Genomic DNA, 13,204 nt, shown 5'->3' on the forward strand with positions numbered 1-13,204 from the left:
CAAAGCTGAACTGGACAAAAGCATCTACTCATCAAATTCTTCTTTCTTTTTTTTGGCTTGTTTGTTTTGTTTCTGCTGTTTAAACTCATTTCATCTCAGGATGTATTATTTTAATAATCTGTTAATATTATTTTAACCATCTCAAGATCTCTGTCACAAATCTGAGTATTTTTAGTATTTTCTTTTATTTGTTTCATTGCTTTAAATCATGTAATGGCTTGGAATCCACAGAAATCCATGAAATACCTGTCGGCTACATTCTAGTCCATGGTTTTGTCACAACTAGATGATAGCTTCAATTAAGTTTTGGAAAGCTTTCTACGCAGAAAGCTTGACAATTTACATGAACATTTTCTTGCATAGATTTGCAACCATACTTCTGGGAGCTTTTATAAATAAGAATTTCAAACTTATTAAAAAACTAAGTATATATGTATCAAATTAGAACTTTGAATGCTCTGGCCAAAGAAGATAAGAACAGTATTAGAAAAAACTTTCTTTTTATCAGTCGCCATGGTATTTCTTCATGGAATCAACAGAGCAAAGATCCCTTAGTCAATTATCTTCGATTATAGTCTTTGTCATCGCTCGCATAGTAATTAAATATTTTGTAAGGAGCAGTTCCTGTTCATCAAGTTAGTACTAAAGATAATCTTATCTATCTAACAGCTACTTTCAATTCATCAACTATAATAGTAACTATTGTTTCTAGATGAAAGTGCTAAAATTAAAAACTATTTGTTCACAGACTCTTGAAATAATTTGCATACTTGATGATTTAATTTTACTCATATTAATTCACGATAAATTTAGGCGTTGTTTGTAAATTATAACAAACGTAAAGCAGTCATAAATTCTTTGTTTCTAAAAAGATAAACAAATTCAACAATCAACAAAAAAATATTGATAACCAGAACTGCCACCATTTGCACTTCAATTCAAAAAGTACAGATCCAGTAAATACTCAATCCAAAACTATGTGCACGATCTCCATGTCTTTCTATTTGCAGGAGTTAAATTGGAGTAAAAAAAATTTTGGTAGTAATATAGCTGAAAATGGGGGAATAGTAACATATTGCTTTCTTTTTACTAAATGGAATTTACAATCAACATAAAGTTTGTGTTATTCTGCATTCCTTCGTCCTTCTACCTGTCAATAACTCTGCGAAAAATCCGAAAACAAAGTTACAGACATTAACTGCAATTTATTGACTTTTTCTGAGGGGGTAATCGCATGAGTTAAGACGCCAAGGTATTGTGGTTGGCTTTTATTTTACCTTGACCGTACAAAGTGTTGTAAATGTCGTTTTTGTTCATTTTCTTATTTCTTAATTATAATTAATTGCTCAGCTTTTAAGTTTGGAAGAGTTTCATTTAATACGGCCCACTTTAACCAGCTTAATTATATTCAATTAAGCTTATAGGTTGTACGGACAAAACTGTTGATGTTGCTGGCCACTGCCTTGTGATGTGAACAATCATTTAAAAGATTCATGCCTTCCTCCATTATTTAACTATTAACTGGTCACTGGAAATCTAGATTTGTACTAAGAATAATGGTTAATCACATGAATAACATCCCCAAAAGTTCCAAGATTCAATTAAATGATCCCTACAAAATGAGAAGAGGAAGTTGCATTCATCCATTTACTAAGAACATCTCATCAGTAACTTGAAACATTCAAGAAATCTTTTCTTATAAACATTTTAATCATTTATTTAGTTACAATCAACGCATTTTGCGTTATAAGCAACAATGATAACTATAAATAACAGAATAAAAGAGTGGAGAAGTTACCCAGCGGTAACACTCCAAAAAACAATTTACTTTCTACTGACTCTCTTCATCAGAGAGGAGATCGCGAGGCCACTGTCTTTTAAGACGTCTGGAAGTGTTGTCTGGAAATGTTCTTGAAGATAGATGTTGTACCAGTGGATTGTGATGTGTTTGAATGTTAAGATGGAATTTTCTGTATCGTGTTTTTGCAACTTGTGTGACGAAAGGAATGTTCAAGTCTGTGTGAATGGTTTGATTGGTGACGTAGAAAGGAGCGTTTACTATAGAGCGAAGAATTTTAGATTGCAAGGACTGGATCCTTTGCAGATTTGAGCGTTTGGTTGAACCCCACAGTTCGATGCCGTAAGCCCAGACTGGCTTTAGTATACTTACATATATTAGTCTTTTGTTGTCCAGAGTGAGTTTTGATCTGTTGTCGAGTAGTCTTTTCAGTTGTCGGAAGCGTCTGTTAAGTTCTGTTCTCTTAAGTCGAGTATGAGGGTTCCATGTGAGTCTTCTGTCAAGGTAAAGCCCAAGGTAGCGGACTACGTTGACAGCAGGTAAAGGAATAAGATTGTAAAAGACAGGAGGAAGAGTGATGCGTCGAAGAGTGAAGGTGATATTTTGAGATTTAGTTTCGTTCAGTTTGACAGCCCATTTTTTGAACCAATTTTCTAAGGAGGTGAGGTGAGTCTGAAGGTTTCTATGAGCTATTATTGGGTCTTTATCAGTAGATAAGATGGCAGTATCGTCAGCATAGGTGAGAAGAGTAGTTTGAGGATGAGTAGGTATGTCTGAGGAGTAGATTGTGTACAGAATGGGGCCTAGTATGCTGCCTTGCGGAACTCCAGCGTCAGCATGGCTGAATGGAGAAAGAATAGTTCCTACCTTCACTCTAAAATGTCTGTCAGTCAAGTAAGATTTCAAAATGAGGAAATAGGTGGCTGGAAGGATGGTCTTGAGCTTCCAGAGAAGTCCAGTGTGCCACACCCGATCGAAAGCCTGCTTCACATCAAGGAACACCCCAGAACAACACTCCTTCTTCTCAAGGGAGGTGGAGATTACATCTACAACTCGATGGCACTGCTGTATGGTGGAGTGCTGTCGCCTGAATCCAAATTGGTGATCCGGGAGAATGTCATTAGATTCAATTATTGGAAGAATACGTTTTAGCAGGAGTTTTTCAAGAATTTTTCCTAGCCCTGACAGTAAGCTAATGGGACGATGTGACGTCGGGAGTTGTGAAGGTTTATTTGGCTTAGGTATCGGAAGTATAATGGAAAATTTCCATAGTAGCGGAAAGTAGGTGGTGCGGAGAGTGGCGTTGTAGATTGAGGTGAGTAAAACTAGAGCTTTTTTAGGAAGTTTTCGAAGGATGGTTGGAGTAACGAGATCAAAACCGGGTGCTTTTTTTAAAGGAAGGTATCTAATAATATGTTTAACCTCTGAAGGGGTGAATGGCTTAGGAGGAAGCGAGAGAGGAAGAGGAGTATCAAGATCTTTTAAGAGCGATTCTTGGAACTGAGGATTGACTAATTCAGAGTGAGGAGTAAAGACAGAAGTTAGATAAGATGCAAATAGGGAAGCTTTATCTTCGTCAGAGGAGGCCCACGAGCCGTCATCACGACGAAGTGGAGATGCTACTGACTTGTATGAAAGGATCCTTTTTGTTGCTGTCCATAGAGACTTGTCTTCAGTCGATAGAGATGAAGTGTATTCTTCAAAGCGTTCTTCTTTTAGTTGTCTAAGTTGGTTTCTAAGTAGGTGAGTCAGTCTGTTGAATTCTCGTTTGTCAGATGGATAGCGGGTGCGTTGCCATTTCGCTCTCGCACGCCTTTTATCCGTGATGAGTGTCCGAATGTATAATGGTATGTTAGTCATGTGAGTTCGTTGTGCTACAGAATGAGTCGAGGATTCCCAGACAGAAGTCTGTATAGAAGTGGTTAAATGTTCTACTGCATTGTCCAACTCTTCAGCCGTTTTAAGAGAAATCCGTAAGTTCAACTTGTCTTCCAGTTTTGATTGGAATTGCTCCCAATTTACTTGTCCACATATAAGAGAAGGTTTAGGTATGGTAGGAAATGGCCTTATGTCAAGTGTAAGAAGAACAGGACTGTGGTCTGAGGAGAGTTCAGTAAGTGTAGAGATGTCAAAGTGATGAGATATGTGAGAAATTACGAAGAAATCGAGAATATCAGGAAGTTTAGTTAAAGATGTCGGCCAATATGTAGGTTGATTAGGTGAGATGCTGCTGTAGTTTTTGGATAATAGGACATTAAGAAGTACTTGACCTCTTGGATTCGTAGTGCGACATCCCCACTGCTGGTGCTTTGCATTGTAATCTCCCCCGGAGAGGAACCTTGGACCGATGGTGCCAAAATAGGAAGCAAATTGCTCTCGGGATATTGATTTGTTTGGTGGGCAGTATACAGCTGCAATACTGAACTTGTATGGAAGAACAGTTAAGGAAATTACAGAGGACTGGAGGTAGTCAGTTGCTGTTGAAGGAAGGCTATAGTGTGAAAGGCTGTTGCGAATTAGGATCGCCGCACCTCCGTGGGCTGTGTCGTCCGGATGGTCAGTCCTGTACGTTTTGTAGTCAGTGATGTAAAAGTGAGATCTACTAGTGAAGTGAGTTTCTGTGAGTAAAGCTATGTCAATACGTTTGTCGTGTAGTAGAGTGTCTAGTTCGTCTCTGTGGGAGTTCAAGCCATTGGCGTTCCAGAGAAGAATAGTTAATGAATGTTGAGAAAGGATATTTAAGGTTTGAGGCATGGTAGAAGTTGAGTTATAAGAGTGTTTAGTAAGCTAACTAGAGGAGTAAGAAGTGATTCAAATCTTTGGAAAAATGAGTTTAGCACTGTTGTTATGTTGTCAGGCTGTGAGTTTGGAAGTTGAGAAGGAAGTGAATTTTGATGAGTATGAAGTGAATGTTGATGTGAAGGATGTGACCTCACGACCTCCGAGTAGGGTAGTCCTCGAGTAGTAGGTTGGTAAGAACGGCGCTGCTGAGGTAGCTGTTGTTGTAGGGGTGGCCCTTGCACTGTAGTCTGCTGGAGTGTAGGAAAATCCCTTTGTGTTGGTATTTTCGAGATCGGAGCATGTGCCCTTGAGGGAGTCCTTTGGCCACGAACAATCTGCCTTTCTCGCTGGATTCGTTGGAGTTCTTTGTGTACCTCACAACCACGAAAGCTAGCGGAGTGCGGCCCAAAGCAGAGAGCGCATGTTGGAGCAGTATCTGGTGGCTTGTTGCATTGATCCCAGAGGTGAGGTCCTGCACACTTAACGCATCTGGGCGCCACATGGCAGTAAGCCCGCGTGTGCCCGTACTGCTGGCACCTTTTGCATTGTACTATCTCCTTCGTTTTGTGCGGTTCTTCTACTTTAACCACGGTGTTGAGCAGCCTGGTGACATTAAATATATTTTTGTTGTTGGAGTCTGGCTCCAAGTCAACAAAGAATAAAGGTAATGGATTTTTATTTAAGGGGTGACGAACGTTGGTGATGTTCCTAACCTTAAATCCTATGTATTGTAGTTCTTGTTGAATTTCCTGTGGGGGAACAGAATGGTGAATATGTCACAGGACTACTCTGAATGCTTTGTCTTTCTTTAATTGGTAGGTGTGATATTCTATGTTATTTTGGTTCAGATAGTGAACAACTGCCCTGTAGGCTTCAGATGTATTTGTCGATACCAAAATGTTTTCAAGCCTCGATTTGCAAGAGTAATTGTCAGAACCTATTAGGTTTCTGAGGTCGTTGTTCAGACCAATATAATTATTGATTTTATAGATATATAAGGGCGGTGGCTTGTGGTCACTCATAGATGAGTCACCAACCTCAGGCAAAACACTGAACTTATTATGGGTAGCGAAATCGGAGACAAATTCTACTTCCTGTGGTTGGGGCTGGCCTTTTTGTTGATGTTGTAGGGGGCTTTGTTGTTGCTGAACCTGTTGGTGCTGATGCTGTAACTGAAGATGTTGTTCTTGTTGTGGTGGTACTAATTGTTGCTGCAAAGTTGAAGCCTGAGAGGGGTGTGAGCTTCGCAGACGAGTTTGAGCTGTTGAAGCTACTAGAGAGCTCTTCTTACCCTGCTTTTTTGATTTACCTTTCCCAGGAGATAAATTCGCCATTTGTGACGATCTTTTAGTTTTATTAAGAGAGGAAGCGGTGGATTCGTCTCCTGAGGTAGAAAACCCTGTCATATCAGTATCACTTAGACCCATAGTCTAAGCTCTACTGTAATCACTTTCTTTCCCTCTTCTGCAAGAGTAGGTGTTTAACAAAAAAAAATTTTTTTTTTTTAAATTCAAAATAACTTACCTAACCTAAGAAAAAAGTAAATTAATTAAAGCTAAACTATTTACAAAATTGTCAAATTTTCATCTCACTTCAATGTCAAACAAAAGATCCAATAACAGTAAATAAAATAAAAACAATTTAACATTAATTAGTCACTTAAAACACTTCAAAATAATTAATAGTTTAAAGAGCAAAAATTAAACACACTGACGCGAACAATAGCGAACCAGCTGATTCTTATAAACATAAAATTTTTCTTTGAATTAATCTGAAAAATAACAAAAAAAAATTATTTTCTTTCAAATCTTTGCAAATTAAAGCTACTTGCGATTTATCTCTAAATTTTGAATTGTATAGGTTCAGTACAGTGTAATGTACAGTTTTGCATATTGGATGATTAGAACTTGCTGTGCATCTTTTTTGGTGATTGATTCTTTAATTCCAAATGAAGAAAGATTATTGCCTATGCTAGTCATAATTTTTTATTAAGCTTTGAACCTAAGGACTAGACATCTTCAGGGCTTATACTTATTAACAATTATAATTTGATTTTACATTGTTAATAAATGTAAGCCCTGAAGATGACCCTAATGCCTAGGTCGAAAGCTTGGCAAAACAAAAAATACATAAAAAATTATGACCTAAATTGGCATTATCTTTCTTTTTTTTATTCTGTACAGTTTCTCACATTAGCTTTCTATATTTAACTCTGTTTTCTATTAATTACTTTTCTTCATTGAAGGAATAACGTAAAAATGTTTTTATTATGGAAAAAGTCTAAAAACAATGACCAGTCAAGAACCTAAGAATTAAATCTTCATTGAGGATTGCACATTTTTTTTTTTTATTTCAATTCTCTTGTATCACATTACAAGCACCATTTTTAAGACGTACAATCTAATTCTATCTTAAAGGGTAAGGGCTAGTAGTGCAACTGGAAGCAATTTGATTGTCGGCGATTACAATGTGTTTGTTGCGAGGGGCAAACATAGGCCGGAATTAACCACTTAGTTCCAACCAATACTTTGGCCACACAGGCGGTCTCTAATGTTGTTTTATTCGTTCACAGGACAAGTATAATTAACATTCCATGAAGAAAACAGGGTTTGTGTTCATTTTGTTTTCGTATGTTTATGTCTTTAAGTGGAAACACAGCGAGTAATGTGCTGGTACACAAAATCTACATTTAATCAACTAGTTATTATGGGCTCCTCTCAAAAAAAATTGCGAATTGAGAAAGTTTTGGTCAAAATGCACTTCTTATAGTTCAAATACATCTGTTAAAATTCATTAAAGGCTTAGGACCTTCCTTTCAAAATTGTCAAAAACCTCAAAACTGCGAATTCACTTCCTTTCTCACGAATGTGCTAATAACTAAACCATTGAAAATTGAGTGGAAGTTCAACGATTTGAGGCCAGCTGGTTGCAAAACCAGGTGAAAGTAGAAGTATCGCTAACATAGCCGCAAAGTACAAACTGATAACGTTAAACCGTCAGCTGTGGGTTTCACACAAATTACTAAACACCAAGTTATTGAACCGACAAGTTCAAGAGCTATCTTGGACCTTGGTCACAATCTATGCACAACTGTTCTCTGTTGTAGTTGTAGTTGACACGAATAATTCGCTGTCCGCTTTCCTGTATTCTCTTCTACTGAAGAGTAGTTACTTCTTGAATTGCTTCACCTATGGAGCTGCTGTACGTTTATCTCGACGTATCTGTCTTTAATAACTCGTCGCCAATGGATGGTGGACGATGTAAAGTGAGTGCTACCGTTTCACTGCTGATTTCGAGGTTGGCATCATCGATTCTCTTCACATTAATCATCTCGGTTTACCTCAATTGTTTAGGCAGAGTTTTTAGAGAGGAAAACAAAAATGTATTTCAACCTGTTTTTAGTTCAAACAAGTTGTTGTTATTAATACGTCCAAGAAATACACACTTGCAACTTATATATTCTAATAAACAATAAAATATTGTAAATATATTATAAACCAAATAAAAATAAACATAATAGATAAAAAATAAAAATATTTAATTTATTCACTCTTACTATAAAGGAATAAAGGAATAAAAGACGAGCAAAACTACATCAAGATATATTAATGAACCAGCTCTCCAACTCCATTTATCAAAAACCTTTTTAGGTAACGCTCTTTCCTTTAAAGAGATAACGCATACGTTAATTTGAAAAATGTATTCTACTTCAAAAAAATTAATATTTGAATTTTAAATTTGGTAAAAAGAAAAAGCATATAGAAAAGATTTGAGGATAATATTTTTAATAAGTAATTAATATGTAGAATAAAAATAAGTTTAGAACGTGCAACCTCTGTAAACAAATTATAAAACAAAAAAATCCAGTAAATACCATTGGTTCAGTAATTTCTGAAATTAACTTCCTGCTAAAGTTAGAATATCATCTAAATAAAAGAACATTTTATACAAATTCATTTTAAAATCGACACAACTTTTGTTTTAAAAGGCTTCTTTATACAATTGTACATATAATATTAAGTGATTAACAGTACAAGGTATTATGTGTGGTAAAGAGAAAAATAAATTGAGCAAATACAAATGTTACGGATGTTGTGGTACCAATTGAACTTGATTACAGCCGCACCTCGAAGAATTATTGTTATTTGAAGTTAATTGTAAATTGGTACCAGAAAATGATCGTTTTTAAACTTTAAAAAACAGCAATAAATTTGTTTGCAAAGTTTTCATGTCGATTAAAACAATTATCTATGATTAGTAGTAAACCTCGGGAGCCATCTTTGCCATAATCTTCTAAAGTAAATTTTCACTCAACACAAGATCAATAATTCTTGTAAAGCTACATAAGAATAAAAAATTGGCACTAATAGGAACTTGAGGGTGAGAATGGACTCTCGTTCAAAAAAGAAATACAGAAGGAAGTGGAGAGCGACGAAGACAGTTCAATAAGAGTTGTTCATTGCGGCAGATGAGCAAATGCTTCAAAAGAAATTGAAGATTTATCCAAGAATGAAGGAGACAACGTTTAAATGAATAATGGGATTGCAAATAATCTATTTCACAGGAAGATTAATGGTGTGACTTGTATGGTCCTTGTGAATTAGTGATTAGATTCAAACAGATCGACCGTTTCGCAGCCTCCTTCTCAATCTGTTCAAAACTGCTTTATTAGGGAAGAAGGTGGTTAAAGAAATTTAATAGCTCAATAATAAATTTTTTTCTAGCTAAATTGTATTCAATGATCAAAGAACCTTGTTCATTTTTGATCTGTCCTTGATTGAACATGCAGAATAAAAAAAAAGTATGTCATGAAAATAAAAACTAAGTTGCCACTATATTCGTTAGTAATCAGTAACAAACGTATGTTCCTTAATAATTGCCGGAAATAAAGATTTAAGGTTATTTTCTGCAGGAGGTGAACGAGCCACTAACCTTGGCATTAGTCACAACCGTTTAGGTTTAGGAGGTGATCGTTTACATAGTAACCTAGAAATGAATTAACAACTCACTAATCAAGGTAACAAAGAAAGGAAACGAAATATGTAGGATACGATTTAAAATAAATGCTAAGGCTTATTTTAAATGAAATGTACGAGTATTTAATAATGTTTCAGTAATACATATTATTGGACGCCTAATTAAATTCATAAAATAAGCTTTATCCTAATAATCCAATCTACCACAATTTCTAAAATCCTGGAATTCATAAAAGTGACAGTTGGCCAACAATAACAGGGACACTTTAACAAAACGATAATAAGAACAACATGACCCTCCAATCTCTCTCTAAAATACTGTTAAAGTAACTTGTCTTCAATTGCCTCGAAGTCACTTCTAACAGAAAAAAATCTGATCAATTGATGGCTCTTAGAACAAACGTTGTCTTTGCAACTAATTAACTCTAAGACACTGATTTCAAAGTACCCACATTTGAAACTACAGGGTCCTGGTTATGATTTACTTGCTGACAAAGTTCGTTTTTTGTTTTGTTTTTTTTCGCTCAACAGCTTCAGTCGATTTTCTTTTTTTTTAATTTCATATTTTTTGCATCATGTTTTGCCGATTTTAAATGATCTTGAAAATATTTCATTAATTCCATTACTTTGTTTATACTTTCAAGTTTCATTGCTTCCTCAAGTATATACAAATTATGAGAATTATTTAACTTTGGAAGACTCATCGAATTTATAAGGCACTTTTCATTGTCTACTAATTTGATCGGAAGTGCGTAGATTTATTGTCAAAGAGAAAGTATGAACATATTAGCCAACTAATATTGGTTTTATATTTAAACTCCCCTCTAGATGCTCTCAAATACCAAATTATTATCAGTTATTAACCCTACCTCTTGAGTTAAGGTAATGGCCTCTGTCCTGTATGCACAAAACCTTGAACTACATGGGTTAACAGGCTACATATTGGCCACGGTTTGCAATCTCTCCTCCGATAGTTCGACAGGCAAGGACACTATATATTAAATTTAACATCTTAGTTACTTGTCTGTTATTAAATCATTTGATCTACATAGAAAATAAACGCAAAGATATAATGTTGCTACTGCACTTTGGTTTTATCTTCCTAGAAGTTTAAACGTACTTCAGTTTTACAACTGAACGCATTGTGTTGCCCTCAACACAAACTATAATCAGTTTCTCCCAGCAGACCCAGAAAGGCAAATAGGACGGACTGGAAACATAAGCACCTTCTCTAACGTTCTCAAAGAAAATTCCAAATATTAGTTAACAAATTTACTCCAAATTGAATTTTTATTGCATATTAAATTATCTGTAAAAAAAAAAACCTTCGCTCATGGCAGTTATTTATCTTCTATTAACAGTGAATCCAAAAGAATACAATATCTTTTAAAAATTCATTTAGAGTGTGTAATTATTTTCATTTTAAAGTTTAGACTTATTTCATTTTAGAATCATCAGCATTTGTTTTATGTAAAAATATTTCTATATTTACAGAAGCAGAGATCATGACGGCAACAGGAGTAACTGAAAAAGAGCCAGATAAGTCTACGGTAGGAAATAAATCGTCCAAAGATGCAGAATCATCAAGCCCATCTTCAACGCCACCTCCTGATCTTATATCCAGGTAAACTTGCTGAAATGATAATTAAATATTTTACCCATCAATCCCAGTTCCAAGTACCAGCCATTGTTATTGTCATTATTGTTTCATTTCATTTTGAATCAAGGTAAATAAAAATCACATTTACAAATAATTTTCATTGTATTACTTACTCAACAAAGTTTACTGAATTTTGAGAAGACTGTCAATAGTTAGACAGATGAAGAAGAGAATTACTGCAGGTAATTAACTTGTAAAAAATCTCCGCATTCAAAAGTATTCGCTAAATAAGCCTGCCACAAGTAGAAACTCGTAACTAAATAGGGCAATGTGGTAACTAATAAATGTTAATTTTTATAAATGCTATTCAGTCATCTAGGGGTTTGAAACTGAGCATTTAAAAGTATATCTTGTGCTTTGAGTAATTTAGAAAAGTAGATGTATGATACCTCAACTGGATGTACCAAAAAATTTCTAAATAGGTAAGAAATCTTGAAGTAGCATGAGAATTATTAAGTTGGATGACATAAGACTTCAGTAAGTTGAGGGCTCTCTACTCCTGGAACCTATTTCAAGACATTAAAGGTTTTTTCGCTAGAAGAGGAATTAATATTACAAACTAGAAAATAGGACTGAGGTAAATAGAAAAGAAAAATAGTATAGTTCGACCTTTACCAATTAAAAATTCAAGGCTAGTTTCGGTCCTTAAACTTTGCTTATAAGATTATATCTGAAAGATGCATACATTAAAAAAAATCATAATAATAAATTAAAGTATTGAGAAAGAATTATATGCTGGGATTCAGCATAACTAAAATTTAAACAGAAAACTTCGAAGAAACTTGAAATTCTTTTAAAGAACTAAAATTAAGAAAAACATTGGTATATTCATATGCCAGTAAATACCAAGTTTAGTAATTTAAGTATCAAGTATCCAAGTAAGTACTTCTAGAATTAATAAGAGACTAATAATTTTTTATTTGGCAACTAAATTGTTACTCACTAAAATCATTTGAACGTAAGTTCTCCTTGATCCATTTTAATAGCTATTAGTCAGTCCGGATTGGAAAAATTGTGAACCAATAATAGAGTTCAAATGTTTTGATTATACTCTATTATATAAACACATATATAAAGTGAAATTTAATACACATACAATGTTGAGGCGCTTTGACAGCGGATGAGATAATGACGAGGACCACAAAGGTATTCCGAGAATAAATTATTTCTTGGTAAGTACAACTATTGGCTAAACATTCGAATACATATGTGGACTTTCATTTTAATGAATCCTTTCCCAAACTTTTGGAAACTGTTTGAATACTAGATGCGCTAACACAATAATAATAATTTTGTTTGAATGAAAAGATAAATATTTTGAGAAAATTAAATGAAAAAGTAATAAAGGTACCATGGCATATAAACATGGAAGAACTCTAGTAGTTGTTAAGGAATTGCCGCCTCATTAACTAGGGAGTAGCAGGGTCGATGCCAAAGAAACTGATTCAGCAGTGTTAAGAGAATACTAAAGACAATCACATTAAATACTTTCAAGTGTAATCTACAGCATTTTTACTTTTAAAGAACTAAAGAAAAAAATCAATATGTAAATTCAATAAACCAAATTCCAAAATTGAAGAAAATTAATTGAGCGGAATTATGTTACTGAATTATTTTTTGTTTTTTGTTGTATCAAATTATCTCAAGAAAAAATTTCCTCATGTAAAGTAAGTAAGTGATGTAAGTGTTCGCACCTAATCTTTAATTTCTAAAATTTACCATTTATTTGTCCAGGTGTATAGGAGAATATGGAAAGTGGCAGTTTCTTTTAACCTTTCTGCTGTCGTTACTCAACTTTCCCTGTACATTTCAAATTTATTCAACAACTTTTGAGGCAGCCGAAGGAGATTTTTGGTGTGCAAAACCTCCATACTTAACCCACCTTAGTACACATGAATGGCTAAGATTAAGTGGTACAAATAAAACAACTTCGGTAATTACTTTAAAAAAAGAAAATTAATATTAAAATAATATAATGTATATAATATG

At 34.5% G+C, this 13,204-nt stretch overlaps 1 protein-coding gene across 1 annotated transcript in view; it reads left to right on the top strand.

The window, feature by feature from the left end:
* LOC141454655 (organic cation transporter protein-like) overlaps positions 1–13,204 on the top strand; it is a 37,779-nt gene that overhangs the window by 19,405 nt on the left and 5,170 nt on the right. The window contains exons 2-3 of the mRNA XM_074129122.1: positions 11,050–11,179; positions 12,950–13,148. Coding sequence (XP_073985223.1) covers positions 11,061–11,179; positions 12,950–13,148 — 318 coding nt within the window. The 5' untranslated portion in view covers positions 11,050–11,060. The remainder of the gene's footprint in view (positions 1–11,049; positions 11,180–12,949; positions 13,149–13,204) is intronic.

The sequence above is a fragment of the Rhodnius prolixus genome, unplaced genomic scaffold, assembly GCF_049639745.1.
Source record: "Rhodnius prolixus isolate KJV_2025 unplaced genomic scaffold, Rpr scaffold_1, whole genome shotgun sequence".
Classification (NCBI taxonomy): Eukaryota; Metazoa; Arthropoda; class Insecta; order Hemiptera; family Reduviidae; genus Rhodnius; species Rhodnius prolixus.